General features: G+C 42.7%; 1 protein-coding gene across 6 annotated transcripts in view; it reads left to right on the forward strand.

Annotated features, from left to right (window-relative positions):
• Positions 1 to 17,353, forward strand: part of LOC147120966 (fasciculation and elongation protein zeta-2-like) — a 185,391-nt gene extending 168,038 nt beyond the window's left edge. For 5 of the 6 annotated variants that reach the window (XM_085979979.1, XM_085979989.1, XM_085979995.1 and 2 more), the window contains 3 exons: positions 2,757 to 2,832; positions 3,960 to 4,025; positions 15,111 to 17,353. In XM_085979979.1, coding sequence (XP_085836105.1) covers positions 2,757 to 2,832; positions 3,960 to 4,025; positions 15,111 to 15,127 — 159 coding nt within the window. In that variant the 3' untranslated portion in view covers positions 15,128 to 17,353. Of the gene's footprint in view, positions 1 to 2,756; positions 2,833 to 3,959; positions 4,026 to 8,055; positions 8,084 to 15,110 lie in introns of all 6 variants that reach the window. The other variant, XM_085979982.1, reaches the window with a different exon arrangement.
• Positions 17,354 to 21,567: the final 4,214 nt, after the last annotated feature.

A 21,567-nucleotide genomic window follows, 5' to 3' on the forward strand; every position in this document is an offset into this window, starting at 1 on the left:
TCAATATTCAGATCCCAATCTATGTCATCCTGTAGCCATGTTTCTGTAATGGCTGTCAGATCATACTTATTTATTTCTATTTGTGCTATCAGTTCATCTGTTTTGTTTCGAATGCTACATGCATTCAGATGCAGAGCCTTTAGTTTTGTCCTTTTTATTATTTTTGTAACCTCTAGCCTTATCTGTTGATTTACTCTTAGATTTGTACTCTCTATCCCTTCCTATCACGGTCTGTTTATCATTTCCCATATTAATACCTTTCCCTATTGCCATGTCTCTAATCTTTGAATTACCACATCTTCCCAAATTTGATCCCATGCCCCCAATATTTAACTTAAAGCCCTCTCTACCACCCTAGTTATACGACTTGCCAGAACACTGGTCCCAGCACGGTTCAGGTGAAGACCGTCCCAACGATACAGATCCTACTTTCCCTAGTACTGATGCCAGTGCCCCAGGAATTGAAACCCATTTCTCCCACACCAGTCTTTGAGCCACGCATTCATCTCTTTAATTTTATTTACCCTATGCCAATTTGCTCGTGGCTCAGACATTATTACCCTCGAGGTTCTTTTTTTCAAAATTTAGCCCCTAGCTGCTCATACTCTCTCAGCAGAACCTCTTTCCTAGTTCTACCTATGTCGTTGGTACCTACATGGACCACAACCACTAGCTCCTCCCCCTCCCACTGCAAGTTCCTCTCCAGCCCAGAGCAGATGTCCCGAACCCTGGCACCGGGCAGGCAACACAGCCGTCTGGACTCTCGCTCTTGGCCGCAGAGAACTGTATCTATCCCCTGACTATGCTGTCCCCAATTACCACTACATTCCTATTAACTGCCCCCGCTTGAATGGCTTCCTGTACCTCGGTGCCATGGTCAGTTTGCTCATCCACCCTGCAGGCACCGCTTTCATCCATACAGGCCGCAAGAAACTCAAACCTGTTGGACAATTGCAAAGGCTGAGGCTCCTCCACCTCCTGGGTCCCCATACCTGCCTCACTCGCAGTCACATCCTCCTGTCCCTGACCACTGACCAAACCTAAGGGGTGTGACTGCCTCCTGGAATAAAGTGTCCAGGTAACTTTCCCCCTCCCTGATGCATCGCAGTGTCCGCAGCTCGGCTTCCAGCTCATCAACTCTGAGCCGAAGCTCCTCAAGCCACAAACACTTATCGCAGACGTGTTCGTCCTGGATCACACTGGCGTCCAGGAGCTCCCACATACTGCAGTCGCAACACATCACCTGCCCTGCCATCTTTATTGAGTCTTAATTTATTTATTCCCTACTACAGCTAATAAGATTTATTACTGCTAGTAAACTTGTACTAATGAAACCGTTCAATTACTAATACATTTCCTGGGCTTTAAAAGATAAGGGAAGTGAGCAAAATACTCAGCAACCAATCACTTACCCTTTTCCCTGTGATGTCACCTTTTTATTTTTCTCCAAATGCGGTTGGGGAGGTGTCACAGAGCCAAACTCCCGCTGGTTCTCTGTCCCCTCTTGAGCAGCTTTTTAACTCCTGCTCTCCTGGAAGCTGACAAAAATAGAAAAAGAAAGGAACACCTCCCTCGCCAAACTCACAGCTTTACACTCTGTTCCGAGCTGCACTCCGTGCAAAGTGATGACTTGACCTTCTCCAGACGGTGTTTTGTCCCCAGCAGCAAGCATCCTTTGATGTTCTTGAATAAAAGTGTAAACACCTTTTTGACACTGCAGTTAATTAGTGTAGCATGCATGATCTAGGGGTTTAAATAATTAACTATTGTCATTTCTACCTACTCCTATCTGCTAACAGCTCAATTAAGTTACACAAGTGCCCATGTAAAACACTTTGGCTATCCCATGAAGTCCTGTGATCAGTTCCCCGTGTCTAGTTAACAGTACAGGTGTAGCAGAATCTAAGTACTCCATTTTCTTTCCTGTAGTTGCATGCAGATGGCTTTCAAATAGATTTAACTGGGAATGTATCTTTTAGATCTACACTATGTGCCATCAATATGTATTCTCATCCTAAGTACAAGACATATAAATGAGATGACAATTTATAGAGACAGTCCATCAGGAACTGATTTTTCCCTTGCCATATTTCCATGAACAAATCCACTGATTTAGGTGGTTAGGTGGGATAACTGCTCTTTAGTCTTGGTAAAATATTGTAATTTTTCAGCTGTGTTTGTGTGCTAGCAGATCAGTTTCCGGTTAAACTCTCAACATTTAAGAATTTGAGCACAATTCCACAGGTTTTAATGAGAAATAAACACTGAATCTTTCTATAACTGTAAATACTGTACTACTTTTCAATCTTCTAACCTAAACTGATCACACCTCATTCTATCATTATGTCTCTGTTTGTAAGGGTTGTACAAATTCATCCATCCTCTTGTTTCATGGTTTGCTCAGTGTAGAGGAATGCATCCTCTAAGAATGTTGTCTGTCTGTTATTGTGCTCTTCAGGTGCAACAACAACTGTGATGTATGGTAGTTATTTACCTGCGTGTTTGGTGAGTTTTGAAGGTTTGACATTTAATGTTGCCAGCGTCGGAGTAAAAAGCATGTAGTGGTGCAATTGAGTCTAGTATGATCGGACCTTACCAGAAGCTATCCCCCCAGTCTCTTTCCTCCAGCTGGCTTTAGCCTGCAGCCAGTGGAGATGCATACAGAGTTGGTGATTAAATGCAACTTGTATTAGCAAATGTATATTAATGTCACACATGGCAGGTCACTATCATCTGTTTTACTTTCTTTGTGACAGTATTTAACAACGGTCATTCCTTATGAGAAGAAGGCTGGTCCCCCATCTGTAGAAGAGCTTCAAATCTTGACCAAAAGTGAGTAAAGATCATTTTATAAAATGCAAATTCATCCTCAGGCTGGTTTTTAACTCCCAAAACACTGAGGGAAGAATTTATTCTGTTATTATTTCTGGTGAATTATAATTGCAGTCTTTTACACTTATGATAATGAACAGAAACAAATTATCTGTGTATTTGTACTCAGTTACAGCAGTGAGCTAAAACCCATTCAAATAGGTGGCTGAACTATAATGGAATTAATTAAGCTGTAATTGGATGACTCTAAATACATATACAGAGGTGAATCAATTAACTTTAGGTGTATTCTATTCAGGCAGCCTTTAGTAATGGGTGGTACCAGTGCATGGTCCTGAAGATGGAAGGGACCAGTGCATCAAAACACTGCTGACTGCTCCCAAGTACTGTTTTTTAAAATTTGAGGTCGTCCGCTCAGTGCAGTCGAATTGCCCGGCCCAATATGGTGTTCAACTTACTTCTGGCATCATTAGGGTACAAGGCATAGCCCAACGAAATTTGTGCTTTTTTTCCCCTGAAGTGTGCAACAGGGTTGCAGGATCTTCTGGCACTTTTTAATTAATAGGGTGTGTAAATTGCTGGGCCTTTGGCATCATTTATTACAGCTGTGGTTTGTAAATGGATACCCCAGTACTTTTCCATCCTTTTTAACTACTGGAGACTTCAATAGTGACTCGTTTTACATTCCGCCCGATATTCTTTTCCATTGAAGCAAATGGAAATGAAAATCAGGCGGAGTATAAAATGGGCAGTCAATTCGCTATCGTCTGTTTTGTGCTACCTTCCAAGGCAAATTTATACCCCACGATCTTTACTACAAGCCTCCAGTCTTCAAAAGTGGCCATGTATTCAGAGGCCTTATCTGAACCTACCAGCACCTTAATAGATCAGGGATTATTTTCTGTTGCTGGAATAGTGAGCACACAACCATTACTGATATGGCGCATTCTTTCTTGCCCATTTCCAATTTAAATCGTTTCTGCAGATTTGTGTAGTTTATAGGTATGACTGCTGAGGGTTTATTTTAAATATTCCAAACAATTTTGGTTCTTTGTTTCACTGTGAAAGCATTTCCTGAGCTAAGAAAATCTTGATTTGAAAATCTAATTGTTGGCAATCCCCTTTAGTCCTTCAGGCAATGAAGGAAGATAGTGAGAGAGTGCCAAGCTTGCTGACAGATTACATTCTGAAAGGTGAGTGCAGAATTACTTTCTAAATTGTTCACTGATTCATTAATAACTCAAGTGCTGATCAACTTTAGTGATCCGTACTTTTATATTGTCTGGTTTCAGCACTAAACTTTACTGCAATGACCTCTAATATGCTTCAACTGAACCTTTTATTAAAATGTGGTTATTTCAAACAGTATTGTGCAGTTCTTGACTCTATTTATTCCCTTAGTGTTTGCTAGTACAGGAATGAGACTAAAATGTTGGCATTCTTGATGCAGTGAGAACTAGCAAAGACTGCCTCAACTAAAATCTTGGTTGTGCTGCATCTTCCAAATGTAAAAGCAAGATCTGAACACTGTATTGCCACATAAACTGCTTGCATGCATTTCTAAACGCAGGTAGAATTTGTATGGGAGTTCCCCAATCTCCCTCTGTAACTCTGGTGGGAGATTGGCCGAAAGCCCAGAGAAACGGCCATTTCTTGGGGTATTCCGCCAAAGTTACGGCGGGGAGATCTGAAGAATCTACAGAAACTCCAGATGACAATTTTTAAGAAACTCTGTTAACTTGGTTATCAAGACAGCGAGGTACCCGTTTATAGGATCCAGTATGTTGGAAAATTGTCCTTTCCCCTGTAGAACTGGATTTCAATCCACCCCAAACTGATGGGATAGAAGTCTCCTCCGTCTCTGCCAGTTCTAAGAGCTGTAACTGAAGTGAGTCCATAGCACAAAACTATCCATAATTTTCTGCTGGAATAGCAGTGTCACTCAGGGGCCTCAAGTGGCTGTGTGGAAACTAGTAATTTCCCATGGATGTAGGAGGGGTGCTCTTCTAAAATTGGGTCTAGGCTTATTATTCAGGCACGATGGTAGCTGTATCCTGTATCTTACTCATACTATAACTGCCCTGGAATGTCTGATGCTGACACTTGGTGCCAAAAGTGGAAAAATGTTTCATTCTCCAGCACTGGCGACCAGTATCTTGTTGAGAAAAAAATTTCACCTCAGATTTATTTTTCTAAAATAAATATGTCATGAGGCAGTACCAAAAATTCTACCTGTTTATAAAGATTACCTATAAACAACAGGGACTACAATTCAGAAGTGATTCTTTGGCTGTAAAGCACTATGGACAGGAAAGATACTAATTAATGCATGTTCTTCCACTCCTTTCTCCTGAAGCCAATTCCCAAAGGCAGGCTTTCTAGACAGAATTCACTGTGTTGCACACACACGCAGCATACCTAAAGTGAATTGTACTGCATCAAGTCTAAGCTAATGGCTCTACTAAAATCTAAGATTGTTTGGAAGTATTCTGATCGATCACTGTCCACCTGACATCTTGGCCTAATTTTACTGGGTCAATAAAAGTAAACTAGTAATTATCTCAGTGGGTGTTAAGTAGGCACGATGTTCATGAATGTGTTTGGCAAATCTTTTTTTCCATATATCCGTACAACACAGTGATGTAAATTACATTAAAACACTTTGCTGCGATGCTGGCTAATATCGGCATCATGGAAATTGTGCACAGCCTTTCTGGTTTTACTCCCTCCCCAAACAAGAAATGATTTTTCAAATGCTGTGCATGAAGACGGCAGCTCTTTAAAATCAAAAAGTGACCAGTTTATTGTTAAACGACAGGTTTGTAGCGGAAATATTTCATTTGCAGAATTTCCATGCTGATGATGAAGCTTCAAACACAAATCCTTTCCCTGCATACCTCATACATAATGAGGATTACCGGGAAACAATATGGCATGTTGCTAGGCAACCTTGATTCCCTATAACCATACAACAAAAAGCTCTGATTACAGTGCCGATTTGCTGCTAGCAAATTTGCTATTGTAAATTAATCTTCAGGCACTCTACAGCAAGCTGACTGTAAGTGTTAAATACATGTCAGTGAAGATAAAAAGGAAAATGACAGAAATACAAGAGAACAGGAAGATAAATGCACTTCATAGAAAATTGTACCATGTAGACAAAGAGATTTGTTTCCCCTTCATTGCTGTGAATGAATTACCCATTTCCACACAATCACTGACCAGTTCTGCAATTGGATTCTGGAAATGTATGTAATTATATATATGGAGTTTTCTACCCCATGGGTGGGGCGGTGACACTTGAATTTTTGAGGAAAGATTCTTGTACATCACCTTAACCAGATTCATTAAGTACAAGAACTGTAATGCCCACAGAACTGTGATGGACGTTTTGTGAAAATTCCGTCAAAGTTTATGAAATGTAGGGGCCGATATTCTTCTTTCCCACCCCCCCTCCACCCTACCTAGGCACGAGTCAGGCAAGGTACACCCAAAGTGCACTCCATCTGACCTGACCTGAAGCTGCCTGTATTTCTGGGGATTCAGGCTTTCTGCATAGGCTTGACCTTCCCTCAGTGCAAACATGCACCCAGAAGTGAGTGCGGAACATCAAGCACTGCACAGAGGTAACGCCCACCAGATTCAGGGCCTTTTGATAGCTGCCCAAAATCAGCTGCTAGAAGGCCTCCAGCACTCATGGCCACCTTCCTGGCCCTGTAAAAAGAAAAGACTTATCTTTTCACTTCCTCCAGGACTTTGGTCCCAGCCTCTTCTCAGATCTCCGACTGGGAGCAAACTCCATTGGGGAACCCCCTGGAAGTAGGTGGGCATCACAAAGGGGCAGAAACCCAGCATTACAGGTTCGCCCCCGCCCTTTACCTTGCTTTGCATCTGGGAAATAAGTGTACCCCCGTAATAAAGCAGGATAAAATCAGCTCCATAAATTCTAGTTCAGTGAGATTTAATACATGGATAGGAACATTTTAAAATTCAAGTTAGAAGTACTTTGAGTTGTTAAAAGTCATAATTTACAAGGTAATCCAATATATATATCAATAAAAGTGTTGCATTTAATGTGTGTCTGCCACACTTCCAATTTCATTACTTAAAAGTGTTCAAAGTATGTGGTGTAAGAAAGCCAGTTATTTCCTGCTGGTTATTCTGACCTTGATAATCTGGCCTTTCCTAAAAGGATTTACCAGAGTGGCCAATCTATAAAAACTGACCTCAGCAGCTAGCCTCTAATTGATCTCGGGAGTGGCTATTTCAACCACTTCCCCACAGGACGTAACCAAGCAATGGTCTTAAAGGGATTGGCCAGGATAAAGAGAGGTTTACTTTAGCACCTCAACAGTGTTCCACACCCCAGACTACTTGTGAGTAATGCTACTAAGTTACAAAATTTATAAACTAAAACGTAAGATCCGTATTTACAAACTTCTGGGATGCTATTTTAGGTAGACATGGCTGAGTGGCCTAAAATTGTAACAGGTACATTATATCCAGATTGTATGCACGCTTGGCCAGGTAGGTATTTTTAAATGGAGTTGTAGGCAGCATAACTTTACAGTGGTATGACTTCATTACCAAAATACTAAATCTCACTAAACAGAATTGCGAAGATTTTAAGTGCATGAAAGTTCAAAAGCAGTTATAAAGTTAATATTGGACTAATCCAGTATGGTGACAAGTAAGAGTGTACCTTTCCACAGATTGCAGATTCGACTCCTTGGCCTGTTTGACCCCCCAGCCTGTCTGATTCAGTTGTGACAGCCCTGGCCAGCTGCCAGTTCAGCAATCGGGTGACGCAGCTTTAGAGAGCTGAGCAACCCCATGTCTGGAGCAAGGGCTGATATTCTAGCTTTATTCTACTCTAAACACATGGGCCCACTGGTGACCAACAACGATTTTGGGACCAACTGTGGAAAGTCCAAAGTCTCCTTTTCTGATTGAGGGCAGACTGACCGCATGGAGGCACACAGTCCCAGTGGGAAATCGATTTTAAATTGAAAGACCATGTATGGCACGAACAAAATAGTCTCAAAAGTCACCTAAACCGATTTAATAACCATGTGATGATGTGGATTGAGAAAATTGTTCATTTAATTCTCTTCAGGTTTTTTCTTTTTGTTGCTCTTTGATTTTTATTTCTGTTGAATTTACATTTTCTTTCCTTTCCTCTGTCACCTGACTTTTCTTTGTTTTGCTTTTTTGTTGTGCTAGCACTCGTATAAAGGCTGGATTGACTGAGGTTTGTGTATACTGTCTGCAGAACAGAGGGCTCTGGGATGTTTGATGTAACTAGTACATGTATATTTGTGCAGTTCTTGGGAACTAATATCCTGGTCTTTTAAGATGGTGCAAAAGGATTGATTATTACTTGAATAGTGGGTGATTACAAGGTGCTTGTGCTAATGAAGGGGTTCATGCATGTTTGTCTCCTCACCAGAACCCCAAAATTTGTGACTGCCTTTTAACCAATTCATTTGTTTCATATAATGTATACCATACCTTGTGTTTTGTTTTCAAACCGATGTGTTTAATCACAGCACTGCTGGTAGAAGGACGTTTGTTTTAGTATCTAAACATATGTAGGTTGATGAGGGCAATGTGGTTGACGTGGTGTACATGGATTTCCAAAAGGCGTTCAACAAAGTGCCACATAATAGGCTTGCCAGCAAAGTTGAAGCCCATGGAATAAAAGGGACAATGGCAGCATGGATATGACAGGAAACCGAGAATAGTGATGAATGGGTTTTTTCGGACTGGAGGAAGGGTGTTCCCCAGGGGTCGGTTCTAGGACCACTGCTTTTCTTGATATTATATTAATGACTTGGATGTGGGTGTACAGGGCACAATTTCAAAATTTGCAGATGACACAAAACTTGGAAGTATAGTGAACAGTGAGGAGGATAGTGATAGACTTCAAGAGGATATAGACAGGCTGGTGGAATGGGTGGACACGTGGAAGATGAAATTTAATGCAGAAAAGTGCTAAGTGATACCTTTTGGTAGAAAGAATGAAGAGAGGAAATATAAACTAAAGGGTACAATCCTAAAGCGGGTGCATGAACAGAGAGACCTGGGGGTATATGTGCACAAATCGTTGAAGGTGGCAGGGCTGGTTAAGAAAGTGGTTAAAAAAGCTTACAGGATCCTGGGCTTAATAGAGGTATACAGTACAAAAGCGTGGAAATTATGATGAACCTTTATAAAACTCTGGTTCGGCCTCAACTGGAGTGTTGTGTCCAATTCTGGGAACCGCACTTTAGGAAGTATGTGAAGGCCTTCGAGAGGGTGCAGAAAAGATTTACGAGAATGATTCCAGGGATGACTTACGTGGAGAGACTGGAGAAGCTGGGGTTGTTTTCCTTGGAGCAGAGAAATTGAGAGGAGATTTGATAGAGGGGTTCAAAATCATGAGGCGTCTGGACAGAGTAGATAGAGAGAAACTGTTCCCATTGGCAGAAGGGTTGAGAACCGGAGGACACAGATTTAAGGTGATTGGCAAAAGAACCAAAGACGACATGAGGAAAAACATTTTTACTCAAGTGTTTAGGATCTGGAATGCAATGCCTGAAAGAATAGTGGAAGCAGACTCAATCACGGCTTTCAAAAGGGAGTTGGATAAGTACCTGAAGGAAAAGAATTTGCAGGGCTACGGGAAAAGGGCGGGGGAGTGGGACTAGCTGAAGTGCTCTTGCAGCGAGCCAGCATGGGCTCGACGGGCCGACTGGCCTTCTGTGCTGTAACCATTCTATGATTCTATGAACATAGCCCTTGAAGTCCGGGTATCATTCTGGTAAACCTATGCTGCACTCCCTCCAAGGCCAATATATCCTTCCTACGGTGTGGTGCCCAGAACTGCTCACAGTACTCCAGGTGTGGTCTAACCAGGGCTTTGTATAGCTGCAGCATAACCTCTACCCCCTTGTATTCTAGTCCTCCTTGATATAAAGGCCAGCATCCCATTAGCCTTTTTGATTATTTTCTGTACCCGTTCATGACATTTTAATGATCTATGTACCTGGACCCCCAAGTCTCTTTGGTCCTCCACTGTTTTTAACTTTTCACCATTTAGAAAGTACACTGTTCTATCCATATTAGGTCCAAACCTCACATTTACTTGCATTGAAATCCATTTGCCACAGTTTTGCCCATTCACTTAATCTATCAATATCCCTTTGTAATTTTATGCTTTCATTTACACTGCCTACAGTGCCGCCTATCTTTGTGTCATCGGCAAATTTGGATATATGACTTTCTATGCCATCATCTAAGTCGTTAATAAATATTGTGAATAGTTGAGGCCCCAACACACATCCCTGCGGGTCACCACTAGTCACATCCTGCCAATTTGAGTACCTGCCCATTATCCCTACTCTCTCTCTCTCCTGCCGCTCAGCCAATTTCCCAACCAGGTCAATAATTTGTCCTCAATTCCGTAGTTTTTGAACTATTTGTACTACAATTTTCACCTGAGACCCCTCTCTCTCCTGCCCCCCCCGCCCCCACCATTTACAGGAAACTTTGTTATATCCGGCACCGACGGGACCGAGCTGTTGCCGATCTATCAAAACTGCCGGACATACCAGCGTTAATGTTGAAGCATACGGAGGTTTTCATCTCTGTATCTGACAACAAACACTGTTGCTTAGCAACAGCTTCTAAACAGTCGGCCTGTACCTTAGAAGCATCGCTGTAGCTTAGCAACAGCTTCAGAGAGACTTTACAGACTTTGACTGTTGGAAAAAAAAGCCACGAAAAAAAGCCACGAGAAGAAAAAAAAACTAACAAAACGGCTCCTGATTTCTGCAGGTAGATCGAGGTTTCCGGACATACAACCTCCGGATAAACCAAAGTTTCCTGTACTAGTTTAAAGTCCTTGTGGCTGTCCTATTTATCCTTTCCGCTAGGACCCTGGTGCCAGACTGGTTCAGGTGGAGCCCGTTCCAACCATACAGTTCCCTCCTGTCCCAATACTAGTGCCCGTGCCCCATAAAATGGAACCCCTCTTTCCCACACCACTCCTTTAGCCACGTGTTCAGCTCATCCGCTGCTGAAACCCTCATCCATGCCTTTGTTACATCTAGACTTGACTATTCCAATGTACTCCTGGCTGGCCTCCCACGTTCTACCCTGCATAAACTTGATCATCCAAAACTCGGCTGCCCGTGTCCAAACTCTCTCTCCAAGTCCCGTTCACCCACCACCCCTGTGCTCGTTGACCTACATTGGCTCCTGGTTAAGCAACTCTCAATTTCAGAATTCTCATCCTTGTTTTCAAATTCCTCCATGGCCTCGCCCCGCCCTATTTCTGTAATCTCCTCCAGCCCCCCAACCCCCTGAGATATCTGCGCTCCTCTACTTCTGGCCTCTTGCGTATCCCCGATTTGCATCGCTCCACCTTTGGCAGGTGTGCCTTCTGTTGCCTGGGCCCTAAGCTCTGGAATTCCCTCCCTAAACCTCTCTGCCTCACTACCTCTCTTTCCTCCTTTAAGACGCTCCTTAAAACCTACCTCTTTGACCAAACTTTGGTCATCTGCCCTAATTTCTCCTTATGTGACTCCGTGTCAAATTTTTTATCTTATAATACTCCTGTGAAGCGCCTTGGGACGTTTTACTATATTAAAGGCGCTATATAAATACAAGTTGTTGTTGGTTTTGTGTAGCTCTTGCACAAAATCTTGGTGCTTGTGGAGTGTGTGTGTGTATATGGAGGGGGTTGGCGGAGAGCAATGAAAGCTAATGATTACAGATTTTTAAACACAAGCATTGCAATCCATCTCCGTGCGCACTTTTCCTTACAGCAGGGTTAATCTGTGATGGGGAACCTGCCTACTGAAAATAATTACAGCATTTTGAACAAAGCAGAACAAGCTTTTCAAAACCCACTCTTTCTCCAACACATAGATAGCAGACTCATTTCTTTTAGGTGCTTCTGCCTTCACCCTCCTGCTGGCCCCACTCCTTCCCCGTGGACCACCAAACAAAGAAACTGGAACATAGATTTTCTGAATAGGAGGCATAGTAAGTTGTGTAGATGGGAGCAGGAAGTTACAAAGATGGATTAAGTGAGTGGGCAAAATGATGGAAAATGGAGTTCATTGTGGGGAAGTGTGAGGTCATCCACTTTGGATCCAAGAAAGACAATTCAGAATATTTTTTTTAAAGGTGTGAGTCTAGAAACTGTGGAGAGTTTGGATGTCCATGTATACAAGTCATTAAAAACTAGTGCACAGATATGCAAAGTCATCAAAAAGGCTAATGGAATATTGGCCTTTATCTCGAGGGGGTTTGAATTCCGAAGTGAGGAAGTGATGCTTTAGTGTACAGAGCCATGGTCAGAGTACCTGATCGAAGTACTGTGTTCAGTTTGGGTACCACACCTCGGGAAGGATATATTGGAGTGGGGATATTTACTTTTTAAAAATTGAAATACTTTTTAAATTCTTCATAATTAGCCCAAAAATCACTCCGACCTCTTTACAAGTAATGCAGCATCCCTGAAAAGTTGTTTAAAAACTGTTGCAGAAGATCCCAGGTTCAATTCCCCATTTAGGGTGCAGTTGGGGTGCTTCATTTGACCACAGCTCCCTTGGATGAGAGGGAAAGTCATCCAGAATTCCCACTCTTGGTTGCTACATATGTGGACTTTGGGTGAGAACAAAATCAGGCTCACAGTTGATGTTCCCTGCGGCCGGGCAACCTGCCCGCACTCACTATCGCGGAGCACACCCAAATAATGGCCCATTGTTTGAAGAGCTGGAATCATACCCCAGCAAGAAGTCAAAAGCTTCAGGAGAGGAGGAGAAACATAATTATTGCAGGCTCCAAACAACTATACCCATAGATCGCCCCATCTTCAAATCCATGTACTTTACCGACAACATCCTAACCACTTGTGTTAGACTAACTAAAATTAAATTGTTAAAAGTATATAGAAATCAAACATCCACTGGCCTTCTCCATTCAGATTTATATTGAATCAGGATAACGTGCTCATTCGGTGACCATGGCAATAACGTTCCAAGTATACCGTGATGGTGAGGAGCCTCTCCTGCCACCAGCACTGATTGGAAAGTTGGTGCAATTCTCATGAGTTTTTTTTGTCCAATGATTTCATTGACTAGAGTGGTTTGATAAAATAGCTTTAGCAGCAACTATGGGGTTTATTTTTGATTGACAGAGTTTATTATGAGAAGTAACACATTCATATTGTGTCCCTTCTGTGCTATTCTTAGGCAAGCGTTAACCTATTTACAATAAACTGGTTAATAGCTGCCCAAAAATACCACAGAGAGGAATGTAGTTCATAAACCAGCCGATTGTATCCATAGTGTACCTTGCCATTCAGAAATATACATCTTTTAAATGAACACTACAAGCAGACTGCCTGAAAATGACTTCCATTCTCTTCTTTCCTCTCTCTTTGTTTAACTTTTTCGCAGTGAATGTGCACTACCTACATTTGATTTTTTTTCAAACACTGTTTTTCTTCAAGTTGAATCATTAATTTATAGTTGTTCACAATTTATATTAACGATTTACACGGTGGGGGGGGGGGGATTTTAACCTAAAAAAAAAACAGGTGGGCTAGGAGCGTGGAGGTAGTTAAACACCAGATTGGGGGGGATAGTCAACACTGAGAAGGACTGCAACAAATTACAAGAAGGCATTAATAAACTTGCAGAATGGGCATATAATTGACAAATGAATTTCAACACATAAGTGTGAGGTATTACATTTTGGTAAGAAAAATAAGGTCACATATTACTTGGAAAATAAGAATCTAAATGGGGTAGAGGAGCAAAGGGATCTGGGAGTACAAATACACAAAACACAAAGTTGCAACGCGGGTTAATAAGGTCATAAAAAAGCAAACCAAGCACTAGGTTCTATTTCTAGAGGGATAGAATTGAAAAGTAGGGAAGTTATGCTAAACTTGTATCGAACCTTGGTTAGACCACACTTGGAGTACTGTGCAATTCTGGTCACCATATTATAAAAAGGATAGAGAGGGTGCAGAGAAGATTTACAAGGATGATAGCCGAAATGCAAGGGTACACCTATCAGGAAAGGATGATTAGGCTGGGTCACTTTTCTCTTGAAAATAGAAGGCTGAGGGGTGATCTAAGAGTTCTTTAAAATTTTGAAAGGTTTTGATAAGAGTAGACAGAGTGAGTGGGCTGGATTTTCATGGGGAAGCCAGGTTGGGGGCAGGGGTGGGGTCTCTGAGGCGGGCAGGAGAACGGGTTTCCCACATCGGCAGGGCCTGATTTGCATCTGAAGCCTCTGTTTCCCCACCCGCAGCCAGCCAGATGGCGAGGCTGGCTGGCACCAGGCAGTTAGGCCTGTGGCACTAGGCTTCACAGAGAAGGGATGATGGAATCGGTTGGGGTCGGGACCAGCCTCCGGAGGATTGGGCCCTCAGGATGATCGGAGTGGGGGGGGGCAAGAAAAATCGTGGCTGGCCCCAGGATCATCGGTGGGGGTGGGGGCGGGTGTCCGGGAAGGCGATCGGAGGCCTCGTGAGGGGTGTCTCTGATCACGGGAGTTGGGCTAGATAGGGATCCTGCTAAGAGGTAGGTGTAAAGGCACTTACCTCCTGGATACAGCAGTCCTCTCCTTGCTGTAACTGCCGGATTTTGCGAGGTGTGTAAACCCTGACCAGCTACCGTTAAAAACAAAATGGCGGTTAAGAAGAAACTTCCAGCCTCATTAAAATATTTAAATTGATATCCTGCCTCCTGGCAGCCAGTTGGCTGCCTGCCCCCGTTTTGGCTCCTGTCCCACCTCCATTAAAACTGGAAGTGGGCGGGTTCAGGTCAGGATTCCGATTTTTAACAATTTAAGTACCTCCACGCTCCTAGTCCACTTGGGGTTTTTTTAGGTTAAAATTCGCCCCTGTGTTTCCACTTGTGGGGGAAGAGCAAAACTAGAGGCCATCAATATGATGGTCACCAAGAAATCGTATAGAGAATTCAGAAGAAACACTTTTCCCCACGGAGTGGTGAGAATGTGGAACTCTCTAACTCAGGGAATAGTTGAGGCGAACAGTATAGATGCATTTAAGGGGAAGCTAGATAAGCAGATGAGGGAGAAGGGAATAGAGGGTTATGCTGGTAGTTGGATGAGGAAGGATGGGAGGAGGCTTAAGTAGAACGTAAATGCCGGCATGGACTGGTTGGGCCGAATGGCCTGTTTATTTGCTGTATAGTCTATGTAATTTCCAATTCTACCTGGATGCTAAAAATGTGTTTTTATTCTTTTCGCAGTGCTCTGCCCAACTTAAAGCCAGCACTCTGCCTTTACTCCAGAGGGGCATCAAGACCGCATTCTGCTAACTCCCGTAAAGAAGAAAACACCTTTATTTCCCCATAGATCCCAGTCAACTAATTTCCCTTCTGCTAGAGCGTCTTGCTTAGCTTGTCTTTATTTAATCTCACTAGTCCTCAGAGAGTAGTTAGTAGTTTTATCGCATGGCGGTGAAGATTTCCCCCCCCCCCCCCCCCCCCGCCTTCCCCTTGTAGCGGACAGTGTTGGACAACCGACTGCAGGTTCAAGTGTTACTACGTGCCCCAGTGCAAACCCAGCTGACTGTTTTTACCAGAGCGTAGAACAAAAGAACAGCTGTACAGTTTTAACCATGAGTATTGTATTAGCAGCGTAATATCTATTTTTACAATGTGTAGGATCTAGAGAAGTTAACTTTTTATCATTACAGGAAACTGTTTAAGCAACAGTAGATGTAAATAGGCTCAAGAGTTTTAACCATACCCAGAAAGCAGCAAACCTGTATTTTTATTATTTATTCCAATTACGCTAATTTTCAAAAAGGGAACAAATATTTTAACTGCACTACTGAGGCACACCATCACAACATGGCTCCTTTAATACAGCACTCACTAATATCCCTTTTTGGGGTGGTAGATGAGTGCAAGGTTTGAAAATGTAAAAAGCACCAAGTTGCAGCTGATTGCAAAATTGCAAACAAATGGAATTCTGTAAATTTGTGTGATCTGTTTCTGGATATCCTCCCACAGGCGGTCTATAGATTTGACTTTGAGACACGTGTTGGTAATAACAGAGGAGCTAGTCTGCCAACAAATTTGTTTTTTCTACCACACAACTCCATTTAGATTGAAAAATACAAATGGTTATTAAAGAATTACTTTTATTGGTCTACATAAGCTGAGATAGACCTGGTCCTCCCTGTCCCCTCCTCTCAAAATTCTTTTACTTGGGTATATTTTTAATATATTTTCATAGCAGTGTTACAATAATGCTAAAGAAATTGGCCCCCATTGTGTTTTTATTGTATCTGGAAAAAGATCTTTTGAAAGTTGATTTTTTATTTGAGGAGCGTATACTGAATAGTTTGATAAGTGTTAAATGACAGCTGAGGTAGGCCAACAAAAGCAAGGAGGCTGATTCTTAAATAAAATGGAGCATTCATTTGCTGCATCATGTTTATGTTTACTACAAGAAAAGGAAGCGAGTTCGATTTGCGAATTGTGCCAGCTGAATCAGAACACTACTCAATCTGAACTGGGCCCAGCACGCAGGTTTCTGTTTGATGGACCATATTGTAGAATGTTTTGTATTCATCCTGTGTCTCAATTCATCATACCATACTGATTTATGCTAATCATGTGCACTGAATGTTAATAGGTTCATCATTAGCAGTCTAGTTAAATTATATATTTCTTAATGGTGGAAGTAAGAGAATATTGTGAATGTGTTTAGCCCATGTGTAAATTAAAGGAAGCATGCTAACTATGATTGTAAACTGTGTATGTACCGTGGTTTCAATTAAGATATAATAGGAATTTTTTCAAAGTGCTAATTGTATTTTTCTTTTTTTCATTTGCTCCTCTTTTCTTTGTCTTTCACTGCCAAGATTATCAACAAAAACAATCATAACAAAAAACCCTAAATGTAACAGAATCAGTACACACTATATTGAGCTCCAGTGCATGCAGCAGTTTTGAAATGAAAGTGCAGCTTTGATACAATTGCTTGCGAGTTTGGCTGATGGCTCCAGTAAATTGGCTGCTGTGTGGGACGCAGAGCCTTGTCGTTGTACTGTACCATCACATGAGATTTACAGAATGGAGGAACGTAGACATGCACAAAGCACACAAGTTAAAGCTGGTAATGCCACATTACTAGAGTTGCATGAGCAATTTTCTGGAACTATGCTGAAACATAATTGCCTTTTAACAGTACCTGCAGAGTCTGTTGAACCAAGCATGTCTGTGTATACATGTACTGTAGTATTAATACTCCTGTAACTTGGTATGGTTTTCTTTTTAGTTGGGAAATAACTGACTTTGTGGCAAGAGGTTTTTTTTAAATTTTGATGTAGAATATGCATATTTTTTAAGTGGCAGTACCCTTAATTTATTATTCCTATATCCTTGGCAGCTTGTAAAGTTCGTGGCAGTAATTTTATTTCATAATGGAACTCTTTGAGAACAAATAAACTTGATTTACACATTTTACAGTGTGAACAGTATGTGTATTGTAGAGTATTTTATTAAAGCAAATAATGGTAAGCTTCCCTGATGGCTGATCTGGGTAATGCCAACGAGTAGCTAGGAACAGGAATAGGCCATTCAGCTCCTCAAGCCTGTTCCCCCATTCAGTTAGATCATGACTGTTCTGTATCTCAACTCAATTTACCCACCTTGTTTCCGTAACCTTTAATACACTTGCCAAACAAATCTCTCTCAATCTCAGTTTTGAAATTTTCAGTTGACACCCATCTTCCACAGCCTTTTGGGGGAGAGAGTTCTAGATTTCCAGTACCCTTGTGTGAAGAAGTGCTTCCTCACATCATCCTTGAGCAGCCTAGTTCTAATTTTAAGGTTATGTCCCCTTGTTCTGGACACCCCCACCAGAAGGAATAGGGGGGAAAATTCAGTTGTTTGCGCCTCCCGTTAGCGCCTTAAGAGGGCGCCAATTGGGGCGCAAAGCAACTGAAGGCCGGGCGCGGCGATGTTTGCGCCGCTCGCGAAATTAACTAGACATTTTGTGGCGGCGCTAAACACTACCGCCACGATCTCCTGCGCCGGCAGATCGTGACGTCAGTTGAGTGCGCAATGCCCCTTTAGCGCCCTGGACCGGATATTGAGTGGCGCCCCCTGCCTTACCACCTGCCGCTAGCAACGACAGGTTGAGGGGAGCGTTTTGCTGTCAGAAAGGGACTGGGGGAGCGCTATTTAAAGGTGACCGCTTCCTGCCTTTTTTTGCCGGTGACATTTTTGCACCACGCATTCTGAGAGAGACTCTTCTGGAGAGATTCAACGCTGTGTGAAGGAGTTTTGAGTACTGAGCAGCACTTTGCAGGTTCATTTTTATTTGCCCTTCCTTGCTTCGCCAGCGCTCTGAGGTAGTGCCTCGCTCCTCGGCCTTTGCACCTTAAGACAGGTGTGAAGCGCCTGATTTAGCGCTCCAATCACCTCCAGGGGCGATAAAAGCCAAGTTTGCTGTAAGAGGCGATAATTAGAGCCAGGCGCTAAACTTTGCACATGGCCGATAATGGCGCCCCAAACGGGGCGATACTGAATTTTTACCCCATAGTTTCTTACTATCTACCCTATCAAATCCTTTAATCATTTTAAATACCTCCCAATTAAATCACCCCTTAATCTTCTATGCTCAAGGGAATACAGAAGAAATTAACCCTTTTAGCCATGGTTGAGTCATAGAGACCAGGAAGGACCCAGTTTTAATCCCTGCTCTGTGCTGAGTTAGCTGATCTCAGGAGTTGTAGGCCTGCTGCTGCAACTGGCCTCGTGCCCCTTGGCTAGGAGAAGGGAAATTGAGTACTCCTGATTGTTGCTCAGTATGCATGGATCCCAGCAAGAGTCACTGCTTTGAGAGGTGGGGGTGAAGGAAGAAGAAAAGTAGTGACGACTAGAAGTGATGCAAAACAACAACTTGTGCATATAACATGCTAAAACATCCCAAAGGAGAAAACTGACAATCAACAATGATGGGAGAGGAGTTAGGAGAGGTGAGAGGCATGATCAAACCAATACATATTGAGGCTTTTAAAGAAGGAGTGGAGAGGTAGAAAGGCAGAATTTAGGGTGGGTGATGGACATAACTAAATGAGTATTTAAAAGCAGCAAGAGAAAAAATAGGCAGTGATAGAGTGAAAGATCAAGATTCACTTTATCTCTCTTTTTCCAACATGAGAGAGTATTTAGACAGTGCCAGTGAGCAGATGGGCCCTTTAAGGATATGATGGGGATGAAAGTATCACAAGGAAATAAGCTCTTCACAAATGCAAAACAAGAAGTTTCACAGTATTCATATTAGCATGTTCAAATTAAATTCCTTTCACCACTGTTTATAACAGAAGTGTTAACTTGCTAAAATAACACCTCTATTAAAATTTTGAATCGGTGTTATGTATTATGCTAATATTGCAAATTTCAAGGTAGATGACTGGATAAATTCTGGCACAGGAATGCATGACGTACGTCTAGGTCAGTAAAGCATGCGCTTCAACAAAAACACAAATATCTATGGGATACCTGGACCAGATGGTTTGTACCCTGGGGTCCTTTAAGAAATGAGAGAGGAAATAGGTGAGACTCTGGTTGATATTTTTAGGAGTTCCATAACTAGCAGTTGATACATTATGGTATCTATATTGAGAGGATCAACAACTTGAGTGTTCTGCACAGAGCGGAATGAAACGGAGTGCACTTAAAACAGTGTTTTATTTGGGAATTTGGAGAGAGTGGGAATTCAGGGAAGAGGGGGAAGGAGTTGCTGCTTTTTGCCTACACTACTTGTAGTTCATTGTGTTACAGGTAGAGATTTAATTGCATTTACCCATAACTTAATCTAGATCAAGTAAGTAGTCAAGAAACTAAACTGTAAACTAAGTTACTTAAATACAAGGTCAATTAGGGATGGCAGTGCAGGTGGTGTGTCGCAACTGCAGCATGTGGGAGTTTGTGGAGAGCAGTGTGATCCCGGACACCAGGTTTGCAGTCAGTGCCTGCATCTTGAGGAACTTCAGCTCAGAGTTGTTGAGCTGGAGTCTGAGGTGCAGACATTGCGGGGCATCAGGGGAGCTACCTGGAGACTTCGATCCAGGAGGCAGTCACACCCCTTAGGTTAGGTAGTGGTACAGGTCTGGTTATTGGTCAGGGAAAGGAGGGTGTGACTGCAACTCAGGCAGGTAAGGGAACCCGAGGTGCAGTGCTGGAGGAGCCTCTGCCTTTACCCTTATCGAACAGGTATGAGACCATAAATAGGAACAGGAGTAGGCCATTCAGCTCCTTGAGCCTGCTCTGCCATTCAATAAGATCATGGCTGATCTTCTACATCAACTCCACTTTCCTGCACTATCCCCATATCCCTTGATTCCCTTAATATCCAAAAATCTATCAATCTCTGTCTTGAATATACTCAACAACTGAGCCTCGATGGCCCTCTGGGGTAGAGAATTCCAAAGATTCACCACCCTCTGAGTGAAGAAATTTCTCCTCATCTCCGCCCTAAGTGGCCGACCCCTTATTCTGAGACTGTGACCCCAGTTTGAGACTCCCCAGTCAGGGGAAACATCCTTCCTGCATCTATCCTGTCAAGCCTCTTAAGAATTTTGTATGTTTCAATGAGATCACCTCTCCTTCTAAGCTCTAGAGAATATAGGCCTAGTCTACTCAATCTCTCCTCACAGGACAATCCCTCCATCCCAGGAACCAGTCTGGTGAACCTTCGTTGCACTCCCCCTAAGGCAAGTATATCCTTCCTTAGGTAAGGAGACCAAAACTGTACACAATACTCCAGGTGTGGTCTCACCAGGGCCCTATATAATTGCAGTAAGACCTTTTTTTACTCTTCTACTCAAATCCTCTTGCAATAAAGGCCAACATATACCATTTACTTTCCTAATTGCTTGCTGTACCTGCATGTTAACTTATGTTAACTTTCTGTGATTTGTGTACAAGGACACCCAGGTCCCTCTGAACACCAACATTTCCTAATCTCTCACCATTTAAAAAATACTCTGCTTTTCTATTTTTCCTACCAAAGTGGATAACTTCACATTTCTCCACGTTATATTCCATTTGCCATGTTTTTGCCCACTCACTTAGCCTGTCTATATCCCCTTGAATGAGGTTCTTGCTGCCTGTGTGGATGAGGGAAAAGCTTGCAGGATGGATGCGCGAGCTGACCATGGCACCATGGTGCAGGAGGCCATTCAGGTGGGGCGAGTGAAATGGAATGTAGTTGTGCTAGGGGACAGTATCGTCCGAGGGATAGATACTGTTCTCTGCAGCCACGACCGAGAGTTCTGAAGGTTGTGTTGCCTGCCCGGTGTCAGGGTTAGACATCTCCTCACGGCTGGAGAAGAACTTAGAGGGGGAGGGAAGCAATTGTCATGGTCCATGTAGGAACCAACAACATAGATAGAATTAGAAATGAGGTTCTGCTGAGCGAGTTTGAGGAGTTGGGGTCCAAATTAAAAAAGTAGATCCTCAAAGGTAATCGTCTCTGGATTGTTACCTGAGCCACGCGCCAATTGGCATAGCGATGGGCAGATTAGAAGGTTAAATGCGTGGCTGAGAGAGTGGTGTGGGAGGCAGGGGTCTCGCTTCGTGGACCACTGGCACCAGTACTGGGGAAAGAGGGAGCTGTTCCGTTGGGACAGGCTCCACTTAAACCAGGCTGGGACCAGTGTCCTGGTGAATCGAATAACTAGGG

Source organism: Somniosus microcephalus, chromosome 3, assembly GCF_052327205.1.
Source record: "Somniosus microcephalus isolate GS21.2 chromosome 3, FLI_Smic_1.0, whole genome shotgun sequence".
Taxonomy (NCBI): Eukaryota; Metazoa; Chordata; class Chondrichthyes; order Squaliformes; family Somniosidae; genus Somniosus; species Somniosus microcephalus.